The sequence below is a fragment of the Taudactylus pleione genome, unplaced genomic scaffold, assembly GCF_031769625.1.
Source record: "Taudactylus pleione unplaced genomic scaffold, aTauple2 ptg000760l, whole genome shotgun sequence".
NCBI lineage: Eukaryota > Metazoa > Chordata > Amphibia > Anura > Myobatrachidae > Taudactylus > Taudactylus pleione.
In genome coordinates, this window is record NW_028285162.1 from 1417276 (window position 1) to 1442388 (window position 25113).

Below are 25113 nucleotides of genomic sequence, written 5' to 3' on the forward strand. Positions count from 1 at the left end.
TGGGGGGGGGGTTGTTTTGGAGTGAACATCAGGGAACAAACAGTATCAGGTTATATTAGAAGAACTGAAATAAACTTTGTTAGCAAAAGAGAATTTAAAATGTCTCTTATAGTACAGAAACTAGCAAAAAAGTGATGAGCATTTAATAGTGAAGACATTTTGTGCCAGAGAATATTGTTTTTACTAGTGAGAGGAAAGAAGAAAGGTGGCATGGCAGACCACAGAGTAGGTGAGGGTGGAAGGAAAGGGGAGACAGAAAGACCACCCTGTGTGTGAACATTAAAGTGTGTGACCTATGCTTTTCATACTTTAATAAAGGATCTTGAAGAATTATGGAGTATACTTGTGATCACCTCCATTTATAGATGCACCAGAATAATTTACTAACTGGTTGCATGGAGGGAAGGGAAAAATTGTTGCCAATCTGCTGCAATTTGGCAAGTAGCTGTCAATACAATATTTCAGATAATTTTTTTTTGTTATTCAGTACTGGATGCAATGTTCACATGTAGGAGGAGAAACCTTGGAGAGAATGTGTTCTCTAATTCAGGAGAGTGTAGGAAAAGCGTTTAAATTCTAACATCAATGAAGACATTTTGCAGCCAGGGGCGCCGAAAGGGGGGGGAGCGGGTACAGATTACCCGGGCCCGGGCTTCCGAGCAGCAGCCACAGCAGTCTCCTATGCCTGTGTGGGGGAGCAATCACACTGATCGCGCCCCCCCTGGCTTTGCGCCGGGCTGAGGGGCCTCAGAGCGGCAAGGGGGCATGGCCACGCCTCCCGAGATTAGGCCACACCCCCTATTACCGAGGCCCGCCTTGGCTCTTGGCGGCCCTGTTTGCAGCCAGATGCACCTGACACCCATCAGCAGAACAGTCTCTACAACAAGTTTATTCAATATGCGGCCCTCCAACTTCTGTGGAACTATACATCCCACCATTCCCTGCTACAGTTTTTCTATTAGGGAATGCTAAAATTGTGGCAGGGCATGCTAGGATGTGTAGCACTACAGCATCTGAAAGAGTGCATGTTGAATACCCCTTCTCTACAACAGTGATGGGCTACAGGCGGCCCTTCAAGCCTTCACTTGTAGCCACCAGTTCCTTCCTCCTTTTGTTGTCAGATTTATAATGCTTGTTTAAAAGCCCTGCTGATATGTCATTACAGAGAGTTGTCTCTTTCATTGATTAAAAGTATTAATTTAACTTGATACTTAGATTAACAGTAATATGCAGGCCTTTGAAGGTCAGAGAGCCACCCAATAAAGCACCTGTGTCAAGGGCTACCATTACACCGAACCTGTATGCAGTCGCTGACACTACAACCTAGTATTTCGCATGAAGATACACCCGCAATTGCACACAGAATATAGGCATGCTGCGTATCATTTTAATCAACAAAAGCTGCTTGTGCAGATGAGTTTGAAGGTAAAAAGTCGCACGAAAAGACGTTCTGCGCTACCGAGTCACAACGAAGTGTAGCAGGTTGCTTACCCTGCTCTACAACAGCTAGATGAGGAGTTTGGTGAAAATGTATGCATTTGGAGGGGACCAAATCCATCTGTATTAGAGTTTGTAAACTTTTTCTTTTAGGTTGAAAGGTGCAGTGTTTTGTCTGATTTCTTCCCAGTCCCTGTTGTCTACACTCGCTCACAGATCCTTCTCCCAAGCTTGTTCATGGGGATCACTGGATGGTGATGCCAGATAATTAAAGTTCTGTATGGAGTGCAGACACAAGTCCTTTGGTAGAGTAGCCGAAGGATTTAAAGTTGGTGAAGGGTGTACATTGTAGGCAAGTTGTAAAAAGGTCTTAAAGTGTGTATTAGATATATTAAATGCTAAAATAAAGAATTTTGAAATACAAAAGGTAACTAAAAAAAAAGCCTCTTTCACCACTATATTAAATGTAAATGTGTAAATGAAGTCTTTATTTTCTGATTTTTATAATTAGTTGTACAAATGTGTCCTCATACACTATAACTGTAGTCATTCCAAACAGCCCTTCTTGGTGCGGTCCCGTGCAACTCTGCTTGCACCGAGGGTCTTTTTCGCCCAAACATGCATCTTATTGGTAATCAAATGCAACAAGACTGCACTGATTAATTTGTGATGTGCGACTGAGTCTGAATCTGTATACGAAGTGCTACAGTACAGTGGCCGCAACTGTTTTACATGCCAAGTTCCATTGTGCTTTGTATACAGACTTTGACACACACAGATATACAATTGTTGCATATCAAATTAATCAGTGCAGTCTCCTGAAGCAGTTTTTCGCATCCGATTGTGACCTGGCAGCTCACTTGCGCCACATGGCGTATTGAGGCTAGGTGTATGTGGACACATCTGTAGCCCAACTAGATTATCTTCTTTTCTTTTGGATTGAACAATCTGTGTTTTTCTTTCTGTTTTTTTCCTTTCTTAAAGTTCTGAAGTGATAAAGTTTTAAAAACTGTCTATTTGGTGTATTAAACTTGTCCATAAAGTAAAAAAACTAAGCATTTCGTAAGTAGCAGAATTTAGAGTGAGAAGAGAATGACTCCTAGTCACCATAGACATGGATATTTACAATTTTTTGGTGCACTTTCACAGTAGAAAACAAGCAATTTAAACAATGGGGGGTGGGTCAAAATGTGTTTCCATTTAACTTTGCATTATCCCTAAAATATGACCCATTCTTACACTTTTCTGCCCTGATTAGTGATTTGTGATTTTTCCAATGTTCAGCCTTTGCATATCAACAGTTAGAAATTTAGTTTTAAAAGTAATGTCCCCTGTATTCAGATTAATGCTTTTTTTTCAGTATTGTTCATATTGTTGTATAAGTGTAACATATACAAACAAAACAAGTAGTAAAATCCTGTTCTGGGTCACTTAAAGTCTTCTTTATATGAAGACATGAATTTGCTTAATCCTGATTTTATTGCTTTACAATATATGCTTACTCCCTGAAGGGGCCTATCAATTAGCAGATGTTTTTCTGAGCGATGAAAGACAAAAGATATCCCTTGAAATTTCGGTGGCTGTGCTGAACGATATCTGTACATGACAGATTTTGGCAAACGATGAACGATATCGCATGCATTATTCAGGGAGTGGATTTTTTTCTCTGCCGTGCTCTGTAGCTGCTGCTAATATCTTTCGTCGTTTACCGCATATAAACTACCAGATATTTCTAATATCTGGCAGCGATATATGCGATAATTGACCAACGTGTTGGAGAGATGAAAGATTCAATTTATCGGCTGCGGGAGTGTGCATCTGTCATCGTTCAGGGCCTATCCATAGCAGATAAATTGAACGATTGAACAATATATCGTTCAATTTATCTGCTAATGGATAGGCCCCTTTACACAATTCTGGTAGTTCTTTCTGTTCTTGTTTCTTGTTCCTTACCAGAATATTTGTCTAGTCTGCTTCTGATCTGTTTTGCCATGTTTTGCAGAACTTTAAAGTTAGGCTACTCCTGTCAATAGCAAGAGCTTCTGGGTGTACCAATCAGAAGCGGTAATCAAGAATCTAGAGCGACTTGTGATTGCTCTTCCCACTCCCTGTTCTCATTTAAAAGTGGTGAACTTTGCCTGGCCTTATTAAAGAAAATGCATTTAAATCTGTAATAGTATATAATCATAATATCCACATTTGCTTCACTTCCTATCTGCCACCTCCAAATCTGCTTCCTCAACTCCCCTTTTCATTCTATCTCCAAGGAATGTTTATATTTATATATTCCGTTCAATAAACGTTTTGCACGTTGATTTTCAAAGTGCCATCTTTTACATTGGTATATGTTTGTGTTTTCCCATATAAAAGTTTGCACCTGTGTCAAGGGCTACCGTTACGCTGAACCTGTATGCAGTCGCTGACACTATAACGTAGTATTTCGCATGAAGATACACCCGCAATTGCACACAGAATATAGGCATGCCGCGTATCATTTTAATCAACAAAAGCTGCTTGTGCAGATGAGTTTGAAGGTAAAAAGTCGCATGAAAAGATGTTCTGCGCTACCGAGTCACACTGCACTTATGCGTTATGTGTAACGTTACTTGTATCGCACGGAAAATAGATGTATGTGGACTCATCTGTATTGTCCCTCGTGGCCCAACGGTGGTTTATCTGCTCCCAACGGCTGCAGCAGCTCCAGCTGGGTCCGAGTGGTCATGTGACTGTGACTTCCGAACACCTGAGGATCAGAGGCCTAAACTGGGTGTTTATTTCTCCTCTAATCCCTAACCCTCCCACTAGTGCCTAACCTAACTTCATCCCCCCATGTAACCCTCCCACCCACAGCCTAAGCCTAATATGGACATTGTGACAATGAAGCATTTCACACGTTGCCTGACGACATTTTAACAACGTCAACATCATAACTGTCGCCCTTTACGAATGTTGTCATTGTCGACCTTTTGGACTACATTTTGTGTGTGTGTATGTATGTACGTATATATATATATATATATATATATATATATATATATGTACATATGTACATATGTAGATGGTGTGGTCACATACCAAGGGCACCCCAGATGGTCGAGTGCCGTGGATTGAGCCTGTCGTTATATATATATATATATATACAGGGCCTGATTCACTACCGATCGCAACTGCGATTGCAATAGTGATTATGCACGAGGTTCAACTGCGATAGTATGCTAATTCATTGTGATCGCTATGCTGCCGCAGCACTACATAAGGACGCCCACTTTACCTTACACACATCCATAATGTATAGCGAGACTGCAAAACCATCAGTACAATCGAGTACCATCGCAGCCTCACGCACACTTGCATAAGCTCTGACCTTGCTCTGAAATTTCTAACTTCGGCTCCGGCTGCTTAGGGCATCGCAGTGGCTAATTTATGCATGCCCCTGCAAAGGCGTTCAAACGCACTGACACGCCTGCGTTTCTCCAACCACCCTTCTGTCACCACCCACAAACGGCACTTCCTGTCAGTCACTCTGCGATGGGACTGCATAGTCACTGAGATCACATTCCCAATCACAGTGACCGGATCGTGTATGCGCACTGTGATGCATGCGCAGAACGCAACAATTGGCCGATTGCACGCATATTAGCAACTACGATCCAAGTTGAATCAGGCCCGAAGTGTGTAACACATCTCAGCAACATAATTTCTACTTAATATACAGAAGACACAGTTTACTTTTGAGCAACTGATTGAATAAATGTAATACTAAAACACTACTCATCTCAGAAATAAGGAATTTTATGGAACTGTGCCACAGGATTCCTTGGCTGATTTGCCATTTTGCCTTTGTAGAATGCATAAGGGAGTTCCCAATGTCTAATTATTACTGTATACACGATATTGGAAACTGATGTCAGACTTCACTTGTGTGTTTCTATTTTATTTGGTAGGTCTTGTTTGGCACTGCAGATGGTCAGGTTATCGTTATGGACTGCCATGGCAGGATGTTGGCGCATGTTCTCTTACATGAGATGGATGGCATTGTGAGCATGTCCTGGAATTATCCCAGCTTCCTGGTAGAAGATAGTAGTGAGAGTGACACTGACTCCGATGACTATTCTCCACCACAAGGTAATAACTGTAACTAAACAAACTTAAGTATTACTTTGTATTTTTATACAGAAAATCAAGAGAGTATATCTGTAACATTGCCCGTTAGTCTTGCTCCCTTGAACTTTCAGTTTAATCTTGTTTACCCAAAATTGCACACTATGTCATTATATGTATGTGTACAAGTCATGATGACCATTCATATCCAGTATAGTCTGTTTTAGAAGTCCAATGACATATTAGATTGTAAGCTTGTTTTACAAAGCTCTGATAAATCTTCAAGTACATTTTCATTCCTTTTATCTGGTACTGGAAAAACTCAGGATTTAAGAGTATTATTATTCTTTGAACCTTAAACTGAGCATAGTTTTGTCAACACTAATATAAAAGTGATAGCTTTTTAAAGAGTTTTCTACTCTTCACAATCCCCTTTATTTCTCAGGCTAGCTTTTCGGCAAGGGTCCCTCATTTACAATGCCATTGGTGAGAAGTGGCTCTTTGGAAGTTGTGCCTTTTCTCTTGCACTTGGCTTCATGCTCTTTGCAAAGTGCAAAAACACCAGCTGCAATTGATCAGACCGATTCCATTTGACTGTCCAATGAGGTGCAATCTTTCATCTTGTCCATGGCATTTAGACATTGCGTCAGCTCCAGGCTGTACTGATGGAAGAATTCACCATAAGGAGGTGCTGGACAAATAAATGTTAACTTATTGTAAGTTGTCTGGACACTTGACATAAGTTATATTCCTTTCATGAAATCATGTCCCCTTACAGTGTATAGTTTTAAAAGTTTACAGTAGTCAAATTGTGAATTTGATATGCAGCACTAACAGCATACATAGCTAAAAGGGATGCATTTACTGAAACATTAGTAAATCCTAAAATTAGATGAATGCTAAAAACTACCCTTGGACTAAGGAAGCAATGATCATTGTCATATGATGCCTGATTCAGAGTTGAGATGGGTACACACTACACAATGGTGTACCCAGCTGACAGGATGACACAATGTAACGATACATTGCGCCATCAGTACACACTACATGATGTAGTACAACGCCGCAATGGATTTAGCAGCATGGCATCATTCATTGCATTGTCCCATCTACTGTCCAGCACAGTAGCAGGGATAATGCAATGAACAACCCTCGGGTACCCGCCATCGGCATACACACGTTGGATCGGAACAATGTATCGCGCAGATCACATAAACTGCTCTTTTTATTATTATTATTTATTCTAAACTCTGAATCAGAGCCATAATGTAAAAAAAGGCAAATTCCATACTATGTCCCGCAATTGTTAACTGGATTCATACTAAACCATTTAAAACATTCTTGATTATATAAAACTTTCAAGATCCTGTCTACTCATAATAGATATGACTACTAGTTGGTAATCAAAGTAGCAATTTGCTTTTCAACAAGTGTTAAATTATTCTGGACAAAAATCTAAAATAGTATTATAAAATATACAAAAATAATAGCTATAATTAATGTGGTAATGTGATTGGCCCTATATAGATCTGAATCTTCTGTTTAAAAATACAATAATCAAATGTTGCACGTCGAATTGCAACTGCTCAATATGCAAATTAGTCAGTAGAACACCCTATTAAAAGATGATTGCATTAGCAAACCACCTGTATTACAATCCCACCAGTGGTTCCCCTGTACGAGGTCTATAATAGAAAAATGTGTGATATGTCACTAAATTAAATATCATGTAATTAATGCACTAGAGGTAACCTTTCATAACTCTTTAAAATAATGTGATACACTAAATTACCAGTGCTACTAGTTTTGTGCGAAATCAAACACTGTCAAAAACATGAGGCCAAAGGCAAAATGCTTTTATACTTTTACTCCTCTGTGTCTTCTAGTATCCTAATATCAAACTGGAGTACATTATTTTGCATAAAACTGTACATTAATAGTCGGAGTACTGGTCCTATATGCAACTGATGTCCTATGTTAGGAAGATTAATACACATGGAGTTTTGATTAGAGATTTGACCCCCTTTGAACCGCTATGTTCCCAAAAGGAGCCTTTGTGCCACTCCATTTCTATCATTTATAAGATTCTTATAGATGGTGTTTTTGTGTCTCTACCTAAATTTCCAAGTGTCTGGCACAATGATCTGAATATGCAGTTCATGTAACAACAATGGTTTAAGGCTTTCCAATACTCTCATGTTTCATCCCAGAGTATATCAGTTATTGAGACACGCTATAAGGTTATTACCAGATAGTCTCAATGTCCTAGTATTTAAAAAAAAAAAAAGGGTTCCAGGTGTTTCTAATTTATGTTGGAGTCTATCTTGATATCCTTTTCATATCTGGTGGCTCTGCCCTTCATTGGCCTCTTTCTAGAAACAGCTCATCCAAATTGCTAAGGATATTGTTGGCAAAGGGGTCCCTGACGGACCAGAGTTTTGGATTTTGAATATAATATCTCCAAGTATAAGAAATCACTTTTACGACATATGAATACTGCCGCTAAGGCAGTCATACCAGGTAAATGGAGGTCAGCATCACCCCCAACTGTTAAAGATTGGTTGCTTCAATTAGATATGTATAATGATTATGGAAGAAATTTCTCTGTCTGCAACAGATCGTTTTTCTAATTTTATGGATGGCCACGTGGTTTTATTGGCAAGAATTTAAAGACTGCCAAATATAAAGTTTTAATGGTTTAATCTTGTTACTATAGTGCGCCGCTCCGTTTACTGATTGCTTTATCTTTTGTAGACCTGGAAAACCTTCACCCCCCCCTTTCCGTAATATTCCCCCTTTTATTTAATTTTGTTTTGGCTATTTTGTATTGATTGGTTTAAAATAATAATATTTTGAAAAACAATGTAATTGGTTAAATCTATATTGTCTATAAGTGACTTATTTGTGACTGAATATATAAAATAAAACTGTACATTAAGAGATTTTGACCATCAATTAAATATTTAATTTTTCATTACTATTTTATTATGTTTCGGTATTCTTACTTTTGAGCTAAAGGCAGAATTTTGTCTTTCACTGACAAACTGTTCAATTTTGTGGGGGTAAAGGCTCAAAAAGAGTCCGGGGGTAAATTTACTAAGCTCTTTTCAATGCTTCCGCATCTTTGGCAGTTTATATTGAAACTGTAAATCCAGAGGCTAAAGAGGTGGCTGCTAAGAAAATTTCTGTTTTGTAACCGTTGCTAGTAAAAGATGCAGGAGCCTTGATTCTATATAGATCAGGCTTTTGCTTATGCACTAAATCATTTAGATTTTTTTCCACTCTCTTTTGATTTTTATGTTATATAGTTTAAAAGACACATTTTAGCTCATGCCAAGACTACTAAGAAGGACTTAAGCGCAATTTTACTGTTTAAACTGTCCTCCTAATGTTTGTCCTCCCCCTTTCCTCAATAAAAAGCCACCTACTCCTGAAAATAGGTGATGGACCAAACAGAGAACATACAAAGCTTTATGGTGCATTAGGCATTTGCAGAAACAACTGGGTATGGTATATCCATGAAAGGGTGTGGTTCACTTTCAAACAATCCCTCCCTAAATAAAGATGACTACCCTACCATCAATCTGGGCTCTGATTTCTAACCCTTGGGTGAGTCTTCATGTCTCCATATTTTCATGTACCTCACTAGTATGTGTTCTCATATTGACAACTAATGTAATCATGCATTTGGAATTAAGTGGCTGATGTTCTCTCTCTTTCTCTCTCTCTATTATTAAAGTAAAATAATTGTGAAGTCCGCTCAGCTTACTTGGAGTTCCGAAGTCCAAAATATTTATTTGTCAATCTAAGAAATAAATAGAGGACCGCCCCTTACACTGCGCATGTGCGGTTGGCGCCAACACAAGGCTTCAATTCTGAATGCACTGACTTCCAACGGTCACTGCAGTACATTTTATAGGTTCACATTCAAATAGTCCTTAGGGAATAAAATCATTGGGTACAGGCAGGGATCTGTGTATACTCGACGTTTGATAAGTCAGTTCCTTCTACTTTGTGTGTACAGCCAGATCTTCATAAAGGGTGAGGGCCCTGCCAATGACTATCCCATGATGGATTTCCTTTGTCTTACAGTATCATGGGTGAGGGGAAATATTGAGTTTCAGGGGAGGCACATTACATTGCTTAACTAAAAATAAAGGGATCTAGAACATTACATCAATATTACATTTATATTTACAGCAGAGATGCAGTATTTATCTATAAAATAGTACATATTAAATGCCGATTAAAATAAGACTAAACATACAGTTATGTAAAATTATAAATACACTTAAAGTATATGTAAAGTAAGAACTTTATATTAATGATATTTCACAACCGCACGGTGTGATAATTTTTGCACGGTCACCAAAGTTACCCTATTGGAATAAAGAACAATAGCATACAATCAGATCTCATACAATCAGATTGGCTGATCATTACTTGCAACTTATATAAGTGAATGCCTTTATCCAAGATATCTATCTTTAAATCTCTCTCTCTATATATCTGTGTGTGTGTATATATATATATATATATATATATTTGTGTGTGTATAAATATATATATATATATATATATATATATATATATATACATACACATATATATACATACACATATATATACAGTCAGGTGCATAAAGATTGGGGCATTGACAGAATTTTCATATTTTGGCTTCTATTCACCACCACAATGGCTTTGAAATGAAACAAACAAGATGTGCTTTAACTGCAGACTTTCAGATTTAATTTGAGGGTAATTACATCCAAATCAGGTGAACGGTGTAGGAATTACAACGGTTTCTATATGTGCCTCCCACTTTTTAAGGGGCCAAAAGTAATGGCACAAACTAAACAATCCTAAATCTAACTTCCACTTTTTAATACTTTGTTGCAAATCCTTTGCAGGCAATTACAGCCTGAAGTCTGGAACGCATAGACATCACCAGACACTGGGTTTCATCCCTGGTGATGCTCTGCCAGGACTCTACTGCTCATTCGGATTCAGGTCAGGGGATTGACTTGGCCATTGCATTACATTCCACTTTTTAGCCGTAAAAAACTCTTTGGTTGCTTTTGCAGTATGCTTCGGGTCATTGTCCATCTGTACTGTGAAGCGTCGTCCAATGAGTTCTGAAGCATTTGACTGAATATGAGCATATAATATTGCCCGAAACACTTCAGAATTCATTCTGCTGCTTTTGTCAGCAGTCACATCATCAATAAATACAAGGGAACCAGTTCCATTGGCAGCCATACATGCCCACACCATGACACTACCACCACCATGCTTCACTGATGAGGTGGTATGTTTTGGATCATGAGCAGTTCCTTTCCTTCGCCATACTCTTCTCTTCCCATCACTCTGGTACAAGTTGATCTTTGTCTCATCTGTCCATAGGATGTTGTTCTAGAACTGTAATGGCTTTTTTAGATGATGTTTGGCAAACTCTAATCTGGTCTTCCTGTTTTTGAGGCTCACCAATGGTTTACACCTTGTGGTGAACCCTCTATATTCACTCTTGTGAAGTCTTCTCTTGAATGTTGACTTTGACACATATACACCTACCTCCTGGTGAGTGTTCTTGATTTGGCCAACTGTTGTGAAGGGGTTTTTCTTTACCAGGGAAATAATTCTTCTGTCATCCACCACAGTTGTTTTCCGTGGTCTTCCGGGTCTTTTGGTGTTGCTGAGCTCTCCGGTGCGTTCTTTCTTTTTAAGAATGTTCCAAACAGTTGATTTGGCCACACCTAATGTTTTTGCTATCTCTCTTATGAGTTTGTTTTGATTTTTCAGCCTAATGATGGCTTGCTTCACTGATAGTGACAGCTCTTTGGATCTCATATTGAGAGTCAATAGCAATTGATTCCAAATGCAAATGTCACACCTAGAATCAACTCCAGACCTTTTACCTGCTTAATTGATAATGAAATAATGAGGGAATAGCCCACACCTGTCCATGAAATAGCTTTTGAGTTGATAGTCCCATTACTTTTGGCCCCTTAAAAAGTGGCAGGCACATATAGAAACCGTTGTAATTCCTACACCATTCACCTGATTTGGATGTAATTACCCTCAAATTAAATCTGAAAGTCTGCAGTTAAAGCACATCTTGTTTGTTTCATTTCGTTTGGTGAATAGAGGCCAAAATATGAAAATTCTGTTAATGTCCCAATATTTATGCACCTGACTGTATGTGTGTATATATATATATATATATATATATATTTCACAATATGCCCCATGGCGGTGGGTGACAGGGGGAGGCAGAGGGTGACAGGGAGAGAGAGATGGATGGGAAGTGGGTAATGGAGAGGCAAAGAGTGACAGACAGAGAGGAGGACAGGGAGAGCCAGAGGGTGATGGTGAAAGGGAGAGGCAGAGGATGACAGAATGGGTGAAAGGGAGAGGGTTTCAATAAGAGGCAGAGGGTGATAGGGTGATGAGAAAAAGCAGTGGGTGATGAAGAGGGGGACAGACAGAAGGTGACAAGCAGAGGGTGATAGGGAGAACCAGTGGGTAACAGGGAGAGGGTAATGGAGAGGAAGAGGGTGACGGAGAGTAGGTGAAAGAGGGTGACAGGGATAGGCATTTGGAAATGGGGAGATGACGGAGGATGGGTGAAAGGGAGAGGCAGAGGGTGATATGGAAAGTGTGACGGGAACAGGATTACAAGAAGAAGCAGTGAGTGACAGGCAAAGAGTATATTAGGTTTCTGAGTGAGGGAGTAAACGGGGTAAATTGCTGAGGAAAAACAATGCTAGTGGTAGGAGAGAGAGAAGGAGAGAGAAAATCAGGAGTTAACTGCGAGTGAAGAACTGACCTTTCATGCAGAACTTGTGAAGACAAGCTACAGCAGGTAAGTATTTTCCCCTAGCCAACACAATAGGAGCCCTAAGAGAGACAGAGAAGATCCGGACCGGCATGTCTGACCTAACGCTGGCTGTAGCGCTCCGGGGCCAGTCAGTAGATTGTGACGTCAGACCCCTGGTAACAACAGTCTCAGAGGCAGTGGTCGAAGTGAAAATTTTAAAGTGAGGGTATGGAAATATTAAAGGAATTTACTTAGGGAGGCCCAAATCCTGAGCCCCTCTTATATTACCATACCCCTACTTCCTCCCCTCACAGATCACCTCACCGCACACCCCCCACAAACCACACAGCACTTTACCTCCCCACACAGCACTGCACCTCTCCATCCCCACACTGCACCTCTCCACACCTCACCTCCCCACATAGCACTGCACCTCCCTGCTTCACAAAGCACCGCTCAGGCTCACCTCGCTACGCTCCAGTAACCACTGGTGCACCCTTATCTTACCGGTATATCTGGCTGCTCCTCAGGCACTTGCATTCTAGCTCCGCCTCCGTAACAGCTTGCGAACCGACAGCCAATTAGAAGCGGTCACTGCTGCTTGGCTGCCGGTCTGCGAGCTGTGATTGGCTTGCGGAGAGGTTGATGTAAGAGGAGGGGATACGATAGGGAAGAGGAGGCGGGCCAGACCGCCCCTTCTTTGTTGTTATGGCCGACCGCAGTGTACTGTAATGAGTCAGTGTGACTCATTACACTGTACAACAAATTAATACTTTTAATTTGTTTCCTTTCTAAAAATAGTCATACATTACTAATTTGAGGTCAAGAAAAACTAAAATGATTTCAGAATGTTTTTACTAGCTCTATTTTTTGAGCTACACTACTTGCACTATATTGTATGTACATTAGTAATATAGTCATAGTGAAAAGCTATTTTAAAATAATCTGATAGTTTCTTGATAGAAAATAAATATCAGTTGTATTAATGCAATCAATCGCAAATAAGAACACAAACATACAGCATACGAAATAAACATACAGCATACGAAAGTACTATCTAATATAGTGGCCTATTCATGGGGGTGCTATCTCTTTGCTTGTCACTTGTACTCCTTTTCTGGGGCATCTCTTGTCACTGTCCAACAGTAGTAATTCACCTACCCTGATATTTTCGTTCTATTGGTGGAATCGCCCACTATGCTTGTCACTAAGTGCACCACAGTTATCTTGTGTGGGTAATACCGCGAATCGCATATATTTGAATAGGAGAGGGGAAAAATAACTGATTCATTTAATTGGGTCATTAGGCCCTGCCCCCTCTGCGCAGAACGCAGATTGCTGGTAAGATTCTCTCCATTATGCCCACTTCACTAGGAATACCCCTACATCGTCATAAATTAGCTATATCTCGGAACTCAGAGCTAACAGAGTTTTAAATGTCATATTCATTCTTTGCATGCTGAAATCAATTAGAAGTAACTATTTTCACATCGGAAAAATTTTCATTGTTGTGCAGTGTTATCAGCACTGCTGTCAGTGTCGCTGGGGGCTCCTTCATCATTGCCGCGGGCATCGGTGCAATGCACCGCCGATATGTCTACCGGCCGGATGGTCAAGGCCGGATTTCAGGGGGCCCGTCCACGGGCCCCTTGAGGCCCGCCAGGCCCAAGGCAGGCACCTAGGTTGCCTAGCGGTAAATCCAGCCCTGTTTCTCTGTAGTAAAACTTGACATTCATAGCTATCATTAGAGATCTATGGACAAGTGCCCATAAAGATGTATTACAGAGCTGTGGATGGATTATGGAGCTAATTCAGACCCGCTCGCAAGATGCGATTGCTCGCTGGCAAAAAGGGGCCGGATATGTAAATTAAGAGCTCGCACTGCATCGCGTAAGGATGCCCACTGTGTGTTAGCGAGCTATGGCAAAGTGCGCTCGCAAGTGTCTGAAGACGCCCCCTTGCCTCTCGCAACACACGTCATCTCCGGGAAATGTCTGATCAATCGGGACCATCGTGAGCCATCGGAGCAGCTCGCAGCCCTTGGGGTTGCCTTTCCCCGCCGAAAGCACTGCGATCAGTGCGGGCTGAAATACATGCAGGTGATGTGTACAATGACGCTACTTTGCTAATTATGCATGCCCTTTAAACAGCGTTTAGGGGGACTGACACAACTCTCCCGTTCGCAACACCACTCTCCCGTTTACAAGCTCCCTCCCCTGTTACCACCCACAAACGGCACTATCTGTCACTCAAAGCAGCGACCTGATAGTGGCTTACGAGCTACCCAAATCAGATCGCGATGAATGGTTTGCGCACGCGCACTGCGAATTATACGCTCTGCTAGCTCTTGAGCTGCTGCATTGCAACATGCTGCATGCAACATATTGGTACTAATTGTCTCTCTGCTAACTCTTGAGCAACATGTTGCAAGATATTGGTACTAAATGGATAAATGTAATATATTTCTTTCAGCAGGACTGTGTTCTATCCGCAGAGAGAAAAAAACTGTAGGGATTTGTTTTTCTGTTTTGTTTTTTTTTCTTGCTACATGAATAACAATTGTCTCTCCTAGCTCTTGAGCTGCTGCATTGCAACATGCTGCAACATATTAGTACTAAATGTATACAATGATATCTCCTATAACAGTATGTATACAGGATAAACCATCTGACAAAATACTCCTTCAAGTATACTAAAATCTATGTAGATATGTTTATCTGATATTTTTTCAAAATTAGTAGGAAGGTTTTTCCGGCATTATTTTCAATAACAAGGTTTATTATTTGAATGATCAATAAGGGGAACAGTCAATCTGTTGCCTGGGATTTAAAAGTCAATTTTGATTAATTTTGTGTTACTGATCATGAATATGCCATGCTTATTTGTCAATTGGCTCTAGTTTTTGAGATATGCATATGTCTTTAATATTTATTAAAAATTAAATTAAACAATGTTAAAAATATTTTAAGATATTTTTTTTTATTCTGATTAATTTGATTCGTATTATGTTATAAAAAGACACAGGATAATTACATACATAATTGTTAAGGTGCATATCCACTAATAGATTGAGAAACGAGAGCACGATTACGACATTGTAATCGTGCTGTCGTTTCACAGTCTGTGATGTACCTACACTGAACGTTCAGTGTAGGCATATCCATCATCCCCGTACATGCTGAACCTGACGTGATCGTCAGGTTGACCAGCATGTACGGGCGATCATAGATGTCAAAAACGACCAACGGGCACGCGCATCGCTGTTTGTTTTTGACATTTAAATGCCCAATTTGCGGATGATTACTGAGCGATTGCACGATTACGATGTCGTAATCGTGCAATCGCTCAGTAAGGTCGCGTAGTGGATACGCACCTTTAGGAAGCTATGAGAACCGTTTTTTGTAGGTTTTCTTTTGAGTTCATGCTGCGGGCAGTCCCTATGCAAACTCCAACAGTAATCGTCCATCATGTGATGATCCCACCTTCCTTGATATCTTCCTTCCATTACCTGAATATCCTTGTGGAACCGTTCACCCTGTTCTTTGCTTAAATCTCCTAGATTGGACAGGAAGTGATCTAAATGGCTGTACAAAAAACTTACTTTATTACTCATGTTGGCACCTACTTTCTCGAAATGTTTTATGATGGTTGTCTGCCTTGTGATTGCCTAAAAACTTTTGAATGATAGACACATAACTTGGCCATGCTTCAGATTCGGTTTCAGTCATAGGTGTGGTAAAATTTGGATCCTTCACCAGTTTCCTTATCTGTGGGCCATCAAAAAGTCCTGCCTTTAATTTTTCAATACTAAGAGATGGAAATGTTCGACAAATATACCTGAAACAATCGCCTGACTTGTCCAATGCTTTTACAAATTGTTTCACTAAACCCAGTTTGATATGGAGAGACAGCAGTATGATTATTTTTCAGTCAATTAAGGGCTCATGAATGATGTTGGCTTCTCATACAGTTATAACTTCTCTTGGAGGCCATACGGTTTGCTGCCAGTGCTTTTGCTTTGCACGACTATACCATAAGCATATGTGACAAGGATACTTCGTATATCCACTTTGCTGCCCAAGAAGAAAGTTCACCATATTTAAATCGACAAAAACAGACCACTGATGCTGAGAATAAGCAATTTTTTCTAAGACTAAATTGATATTTCTACTTCAGGATCCATAGAATGTCCACAGGGTGACCTTGTGGTATAGGTGATGCAGAGTCATCCGGGCACGTTACGCAGTAAATTTTTCTCCCAGTATGCAACGGGTCTCCCTCTATACCCCGCCCCGGGACGGAGGCTCCTCAGTTTCGTTGGGTGCCCGGCCGGAGTTGGGTCACTGAACAGGCAGTGGGACTGTTGCTAACAGCCCCTGATGTTAGAAGTTTTTTTTAGTGCGGACAGTCCAGTGGAAGTTCGCACTGATGCGTCATCACCCCGCTGGCACCGAGACGCCGGTACTGATTCGGGGATCTCGGCTGGCCTCTGTGGTCTTGGTCAGCAAAGACTCCGGAGGATCTCTAGACTGCGGCCGGATGCTACGGGGCAGCAGATAAGCGACAAGCACCGCAGTGGTGCGTGTCGAATCAGTCTTTTTCCTCCAGGGCTGGGGCCTCCCCGGGGTTGACAGCATGTGGAACCAGGCACTGAGTCCTGCGCTTCCACAAAGCCACCTGGGACAGCAGGCTGGAGTTGACGGGAATGCTCCAGCGTCGTAGGGGTTAATCGCTGGTCAGGTGAGGCAGCCCGGTGGCTACGTGGTCTTTTATCCAGACCGTTTTCGAGGTATTACTCTTTTGATACCTTTGCCACTCAGGATGATTCCTTCAGGCGGCGGATTCTCCTTACTGCACAGGAGCGTCCCCGCCCTTCAAGGTACTGTTTGGGGAATCCCCAAGGTCACCCTGTGGACCTTCTATGGATCCTGGAGTAGATAAGTAGAGAGATGGTAAGAACTTACCCTTGTTATTTTTTTTCTACGAGGTTCATAGGGTCCACAGAGCACCCGCCCTGACTCACCTGTGCTTCAGTTGGGCTTCACACTGGTCACCAGTTTTCTGTCTCCTTCTGTGTGAGAATGTGATTCTAGTGTGTTCCAGACTTTCTTCTCTCTTTTATCCTCCTCTGGCCTTTGGCTTGCTACGTAACTGAGGAGCCTCCGGCCCGGGGGCGGGGTATAAAGGGAGACCCGTTGCATCCTGGGAGAAAAATTTACTGCGTAAGGTGTCGGATGAGACTGCATCACCTATACCCCAAGGTCACCATGTGGACCCTATGGACCTCGTTAAAAAAAGAGATAACAAGGGTAAGTTCTTACCATATCTCTACTTTTTCATACTGTTCTTTAAGTTTTGTTGAATGACCGATGTGAATCGACGCAAATTTATTGCTATTGTGCAGTAATACGCATTTTAAGCTCCTTTTAGAACTATCCAAAAAGAGCCACCAGTCTTCTGCTCGATATTCTAGTAAGCCCATCATCTGGTGAAGTTTCGGAATATTGTTCCAAACACAAGATTATTATCTTGGCTAAAGAACGGCAGTATGGCTTGCTCTATATTTTGATATGACGTTATAGTAACACCCGGCTCAAGACAGTGCTTTTCTTGAAGTCTGGATGCTAAAAGCTCAGCTCCTTTTTTTGATAAATTGAAGTCATGAATTACATCGTTTAGTTCCTCTTGAGAAAATTTGTTTGGAGTAGAGGAACTTTCTTCAAACTCACTTCATCTGTGTTGTCACTTGCACTGGATGAAATTAACATTTCCACATCATCACATCAACTTCGCACAAAGAACTGAATGATGGTACAGGTAAATCTTGTGGTGTCGGTTGTTTTTCAGAATTCATACTTCCCATTTGCGATTCATACCCTTCACATTTACAGCACAAAAATAGCAGTCACTCAAGTGATCTTTTGGCTCACATCACATCACAGGTATGCCGAAATTAAGTCCTTTTCGATCACCTTTAGTCCAATTGCGGAGTGATTCCACGCAGGTTTTACAAACTTTGCGAGACACCCAAATCTTGTCTTGCTGGCTTATGTGACGTCCAAAATAAGCCTGTTATGCTTGTTTTACGAATTCAGTTATATTTTTCCTTTCTTTTGCAACACTATATTTGCCACAAATATAACAAAAAACATCAGGGTTGTTAGTACATGGTCTCTAAGCAGAACTCACGTTTACATCAAAAACGGTTTGTTTCACACATTCAGTGCTAACTCCCAACAAAAGCCGAGGATGTACTGCACAAAACAAGCCCAAACGGCGGGAAATTGGTTGTGGTGGGACAAAGAGAGGGTCGAACAAAGGAACAGGAGGTGTGCTAACTGCGTCACTCTGTCCTCTCCATTACCCCTCTCTATATGCTGGGAGGAGGTGTGGCTGTGGTCTGAGGATGTCCCAGCAGGCTCAGCAGTGCACTGCCACCCCTCCTCCCTGTGTTAGTGAGTAGATTTGAATGTGTTATGTGTCTCAAACATGACTACCAGCTATGTTATCACAAATAAAACATATTCTTGTTATTGTTGAAAGAGGGTAGTTGTTAACAAAGCAAAACTAAGTCAATTCTGTTAAGTAAAGCAGGCATAGACTTTTAAGGTACTTCAAATGGGGAAAATAATAGAATTTTTTAAATTTTAATTATTTTGAAAACTGGAGCCAATTCAGCTATAGCGAAGATCTAATTAAAAATAGGACCTGCGAGTACTCTCAAACCGATCTTAAATCCTTGGCAAGAAAAATATATTTTTTTTGTTCTGCCGTGTAATAGATATATATAATGTGTTGAATCTAACCACTTACAACAATCGCCTTTTGCCTGTATTAGCAAAAATTGAAAGTTAACTATATTGATTTCTATGTTTTGTTTGTAATTATTGGTTGTATTTAAATATTATTGGAGGTTGAAAAATAAACTCTTCCCCCTTATAGTCTAAATCTTTAAAACTTAACTTTTTTTTTTTTTTATCTATTCATATTACTTTAAGAGTGCCTCCAACAAAGAGTCTTCTCTTCCTTCTGCTTATTGATACTGTTCTGACTCAGGGGAGCACCACCAACCAAGAATTAGGAAGCAACCACTACTATTGCTTTGAATCTTAAGTTGGTATTTTACATATAATACTATAATATACCCTACTGTAATATTTTTCATATTGAGTATATAGTGCCAACCACTTTTTCGGATTGGTCAATTTAGATTGTTTTTTTCTAGTGCGATTCCCAAACCCTTCTGTCTCTTATGGAGCGTACACACGGTCAGATTTGTCAGACTTGTCAGATTTGTCAGATGAACGATTGAACGATTAAACGATTTGAACGATTTTACCAAAGTTTTGAACGATTTGAACGATCTGAACGATTGAACGATTTTTGACTGCATTAAAATGAATGGACTCGTCCAAGTCTGACTGCAAACACATCAGATATCAGAAATCGTTATCTGACCATCGGGAACGCGCATCGTTGATCGTCCATCGTTCAGGCATGTCAGATATGAACGATTTTCCTTCAGATATGAACGACTGAACGATTTTTAAATCGTTATCGTTCATATCTGAAGGAAAAATCTGATCGTGTGTACGCTCCATTAGATTGCAAAGACCAACTTTCACTTCACAATGGACTGCCTGGATAGCTTAGTAGCCATTTAAAATCAGAAGTTGCAATTCTCACATCTTTTGCTTTATTGCTTCCCATGTATCCAATTACACAGACAACTTTATAAAAGGTGGATAGAGGCAAGGTGTATGCATCACTCTTGGTAAGGTTGTAGTTGCGCACAATTCATTGTAACATGATCATGACTCAGGAAAGGCTGTGGCACGTTTTGTGTTCACAAATCGTACTTAATATAAAAGGATTGTGCAGCTTGAGGCAACCCCCATCTTATATTCCTTCAGCTACCTTCTCTATTGTCAGGTCATCTAGTTAGGTGCCAGGTTTAAGGTATACTTTCTGTACTGGCAGACTGACTCTTAATTCAGGCACTTTCACCATATTCAAAGGGGAAATAATTATTAAAGGCATGCGGTGGGGTGGTCCCAAAGTGGACAGCACATTTTTATGCATACAGTACATCAATAAATGATATGGAACATGGGAGCTTCAATTCATAAGGAAAGGGAAATGCAAAAAATCCCCAGCACACTGCTGTCATCCAGTAAAGAACAACTAAAATAAAATTGGGGTCATAATTTGTTAATGTATTTTTACATTTAGAACTAACTTTCCATGAGGTAACCCAAAGCGTCCAAAACACTACAAAGGCCAGCATTGCCTTGGAGTCAGTGATACAACAGTTTTTAAAAGTGTGTGTGTGTATGTAATGTTCGACACTTGGTGTTTTATTTACATAGCATCGGTTTTTATAAGCTACCCCATCCTAGCGGGTTGGAGGTGAAAATTTAAAGCGGCAATCCCATGCCGGGCTTTACACTGAATGCTTTGTAAATAAAGCCCTTGGTTGCTTTTGATAAGTACTAATTACTTTAACTAGAGAGGCAGAGTCTGGTACTTGTAGTATTACTGGATTTAGAAACCCACGCAATGGTAAAAATCTCAACTCAATTGGATTTAAATTTTGTCCACTCACTTAAAAGGAAGCCTTGTATAATTATTATACAGGACAAATAAAAATGTAATCATGTTAATAATAGTTATATTGTAGAATAGTTTATTATTGGTTTCTGCTTCCTGATATGTCAGTATTTTGAGGGTGTTTTATAGCTAGCCCCAACAAAGGATTGCAGATGCTTTATTTTTGCCCACACTGTTATGGGGATGAAAGTTTGATACAGAAAAGGTTAAATACATTTATTTCTTCTATAAAGCATTAGTGACATCTCCACATCGTAGAAAAGAGAGCAGTCATGTTGTGAAATGACAAGACAAATAGACAGGAAAGGAGGATTTCATTAAATGTGCCCATTCTGGCAGTGACGGAGATTGAATGCATCATCAAATCTGTGGCCTCCAGGTAAATTAGATTTAATGTGAAGATGGATCAAGCCAGATGATCTTTCCATGTCATTAAAACCATCATTTCCTTTAAAAAAGATGAATATAAAGTGTGTTTGAGTAATTGAAATTATTAATTGAAATGGTTATTTGTAAAATGAACTGATGAGCTGAATTTTCTTTCGGAAGTTGCATATATAAAAATGTTTTATTGAAATATAAGAATGGAGAGAAAATTGTTGTTAGTAATATACCTATAAAAATTTTTATATAAATGCCGCCCGACTGTATGATTTGTGCCTGAAAATGGGTGTTGTGGGGCTGATTGGGTATAAGCTTAAGTGACCAGGGATGGGGGGCAGGAAAGTGTTTCAGTGGCAAATGTGATCATTCTGATCAACTAACCTTTTTTTAAAATATATAATTGGTACAGTAATTTCCTAAAAGTAAGTTTTGTTTAGTTTGTTGAATGTTATCATTAGGTTACCACTGACAATTTTATTTTTTGCATTGTTACTTTTTATGCCATGTGCATGACTAAAGAGTTTCTGTAAGAACTTCCTGGCGATGCAGAATCAGATGATGATGGAACCTACCTGTTTTTAAAAAAAAAAAATGTTTTAACAAAACCTAATTTAATGACACAATTACTTGGCTTGGCTAGGTATTGGGGCCAGTGACAATTACAGAAATCTCTTGTAATCTCTGGAGGTCAGCATGGTCTAGTGAAGTTGTAAAATGTAAGGAAAAGAATAATCATGCTGGCATTGCTGTTGTCCTGACTACGCAATCTCCCAAACCCGCTGCCTCAACTCCGCCCTCTGGTTTATTCCTCACATCCAGACTTTTCTCCCAGTCCTATTGCCTCCACCTTGCCAGAATATGCCTTTCCAAGATGCTACCAAAATACTAATACACTCTTTTATATCCTGACGTGACTACTGCAACCTTTTGCTATACGGCATTCCATTCACCCATCTTTCCATGCTTAAATCCATTTTAGATGCCACAACTGCGCTAATCTTCCTCACTCCCTGCTTCACATCTGCTGCACCAAATCTCTACAATGGTTCCCTGTGTCCTCCAAAATCCAATTTGATAATTTGTTATTATTCTATTAATTTAACAGTTGAGTATTTATATAGCACCCGCATATTCACTTCTGCTTTATAGTTAGTAGCAAAACAGTAATATGATGAGACTGGGATTACCCACCCTTACTTGAAAAGCCCTCATTAACACTACCCTTTCATATGTCTTATTAAAATATTCTCCTTCTGCACACACAGATCTACAGTACCTCTACCCTGTGACTTCCTACATTTCTGGTAACCACAAAATTCCCACTTTCGAAGCCCTCTTATGCCGCTACCCATTTATGAAGTTCCCTACCACACCTGATCATATGTTTCCAGAGCCTTCAAAACTTTAGCTGCATACACACGTAAAGATTTTCTGTCCAACCATCCAACTAGTTGATTGGTTGGAATGAAAATCTGGTAACATATGGGAGTAACTGATGATCAGCAATTTGCTCCTAAATGCCAGAAAACAGATGAAAATGGTCGTTAGACAAGTTTGTTAAATGTTTGATCTAAACAATTTGTTCAAACAACAGTTTTTGTCCATTTTCTGGCGTTTGGGAGCAAATTGCTGATTGTCATTTGCTTTCATACCTTACCAGATTTTCATTCCAACCAATCAAGTAGTTGGATGGTTGGACAGAAAATCTTTACACGTGTATGCACCTTAACTCTTTATAAAAACTTTTTATTAGAGCTTACCCTATTTTAACCTTACTACCCACCCTAATACACCCAGGGGCAGATTGGGAACTAAAAGTGGCCCTGGAAAAATTTCTTGAAGTGGCCTCACATGGGCAGCATCAAATCTACTGTAGGCGGAACCAAAACCAAAGTAGGCAGGATCATTACATCACTATACCTGGAGACGGGTGAATTGGGAATTTAAAGTGGCCCTGGAAAAAACTGTGAAAGTGGCCCTATGTGAGCGCACCTGGAAAAGTAAGTGTGGCCTCGTGGCAAGGGGTGTGGCCTAATGTGTAATGCCATGCCCAGAAGCCACTCCCCCATTTTAGTTATGCTGGGGGCATGCCCACCGCTCCAGGAGATGAGGGGCATGCCCACAGTCCCTCTCTAATCACAGTAAGCATGTGAATTAGTATTTTCTTACCTATATGATTTCTCTGTAGTGGGAAACCTCTGATGAAATTGATCCTCCCTGGACAGGCAGTGTCTTGAGTCGGTATTCACTATTCATGCAGGAGATCCCATGGCCTGGACGCCACCTGTTTGTGTCGCAATAAACTAGGGATGTGCAGGCTCGGTTTTACTCGGTTCTTATTGCCCCTTTACCGCAAATTCGGATTGATTATATTGGCTATCCAAAACACATGATAGGCGATAGCCAATAAAAAGATCCGAGTAAATCCGAGTAAAACCGAACCCGCTCACCCCTACAATAAACCAATGTCATTATCATGCAAAAGAGGTTCAACCAGATAATAACAGAAGTTTTGGGACAAAATGTGAGTTTCCCATAGCAAACAATTTTATATTAATAAAATATATTTGCTCATTTGGTACCATTTGCATCAGTAATATGATTTCATTAGAATTGTTGTCTTACTGATGATTACTGTCCACCAGTCTTTTCTACTAATAGTTAGGGGTGTGCACCGGCCACTTTTCGTGTTTTGGATCTGGATCTTTCTTCATGTTTTGGATCTGGATTGGTTTTGCCAAAACCACCCTTCGGTGTTTTGGGTTCTGGGTTTTGTGTTTTTGGATCTGTATTTTTTTTTAAAAAAGCATAAAAACAGCTAAAATCACAGAATGTGTTGATTTTTCTGCTCCTATGCTATTATTAACCTCAAAAACCTTAATTTCCACTCATTTCCAGTCTATTCTGAATACCTCAACACCTCACAATAGTGTTTTTATGTCCAAAAGATTGTACCGAGGTAGATGGATGACTATGCTAAGCGACACGAGTGGGTGGCACAAACACGTGGCCCATCTAGGAGTGACACTGCAGTGGCAGACAGGATGGCAGTTTGAAAAACTAGGCTGCAAACAGTACATAATGCAAAGAAAAAAAAGAGGTGCAAGATGGAATTGTCCTTGGGCCCTCCTACCCACCCTTATGTTGTATAAACAGGACATGCACACTTTAACAAACCAATCATTTCAGCGCCAGGGTCTGCCACACGACTGTGGCTGAAATGATTGGTTCGTTTGGGCCCCCACAAAACAAGCTGGCAATTAAATCTGTCCCTGCACAAACTGGCTCTACGGAAGCAAGTTGTTGTCCTCATCCTCCTCATTCACCGATTCCTCACCCTCTTCAGTGTTGTGTACATCCTCATCCTCACAGAGTATTAATTCGTCCCCGCTGGAATCCACCACCACAGGTCCCTCTGTACGTTCTGGAGGCTGGTCTCCCTGGAAGAGTTGATAATTCATTTTTATGAACATCATCTTCTCCACATTTTGTGGAAGCAACCTCCTACGCCTTTCACTGACAAGGTTCCCGGCTGCACTAAACACTCTTTCGGAGTACACACTGGAGGGGGGGGCAACTCAGTTAAAATAGAGCCAGTTTGTACAGGGGCCTCCAAATTGCCTCTTTTTCATGCCAGTACATGTACGGACTGTCTGACATGCCTACTTGGATGCTGTCACCGATGTAATCCTTTAACAGACAGACGCACGCTTGTCGCTGCTGCTTTGAGGATGCAGGTGCGGCTACAGCCCACACAATTCACA

At 40.4% G+C, this 25113-nt stretch overlaps 1 protein-coding gene across 3 annotated transcripts in view; it reads left to right on the top strand.

Moving 5' to 3' along the window:
• TULP4 (TUB like protein 4) overlaps positions 1 to 25113 on the top strand; it is a 383734-nt gene that overhangs the window by 250912 nt on the left and 107709 nt on the right. For all 3 annotated transcript variants that reach the window (XM_088457433.1, XM_088457432.1, XM_088457431.1), the window contains one exon: positions 5382 to 5562. In XM_088457433.1, coding sequence (XP_088313559.1) covers positions 5382 to 5562 — 181 coding nt within the window. The remainder of the gene's footprint in view (positions 1 to 5381; positions 5563 to 25113) is intronic.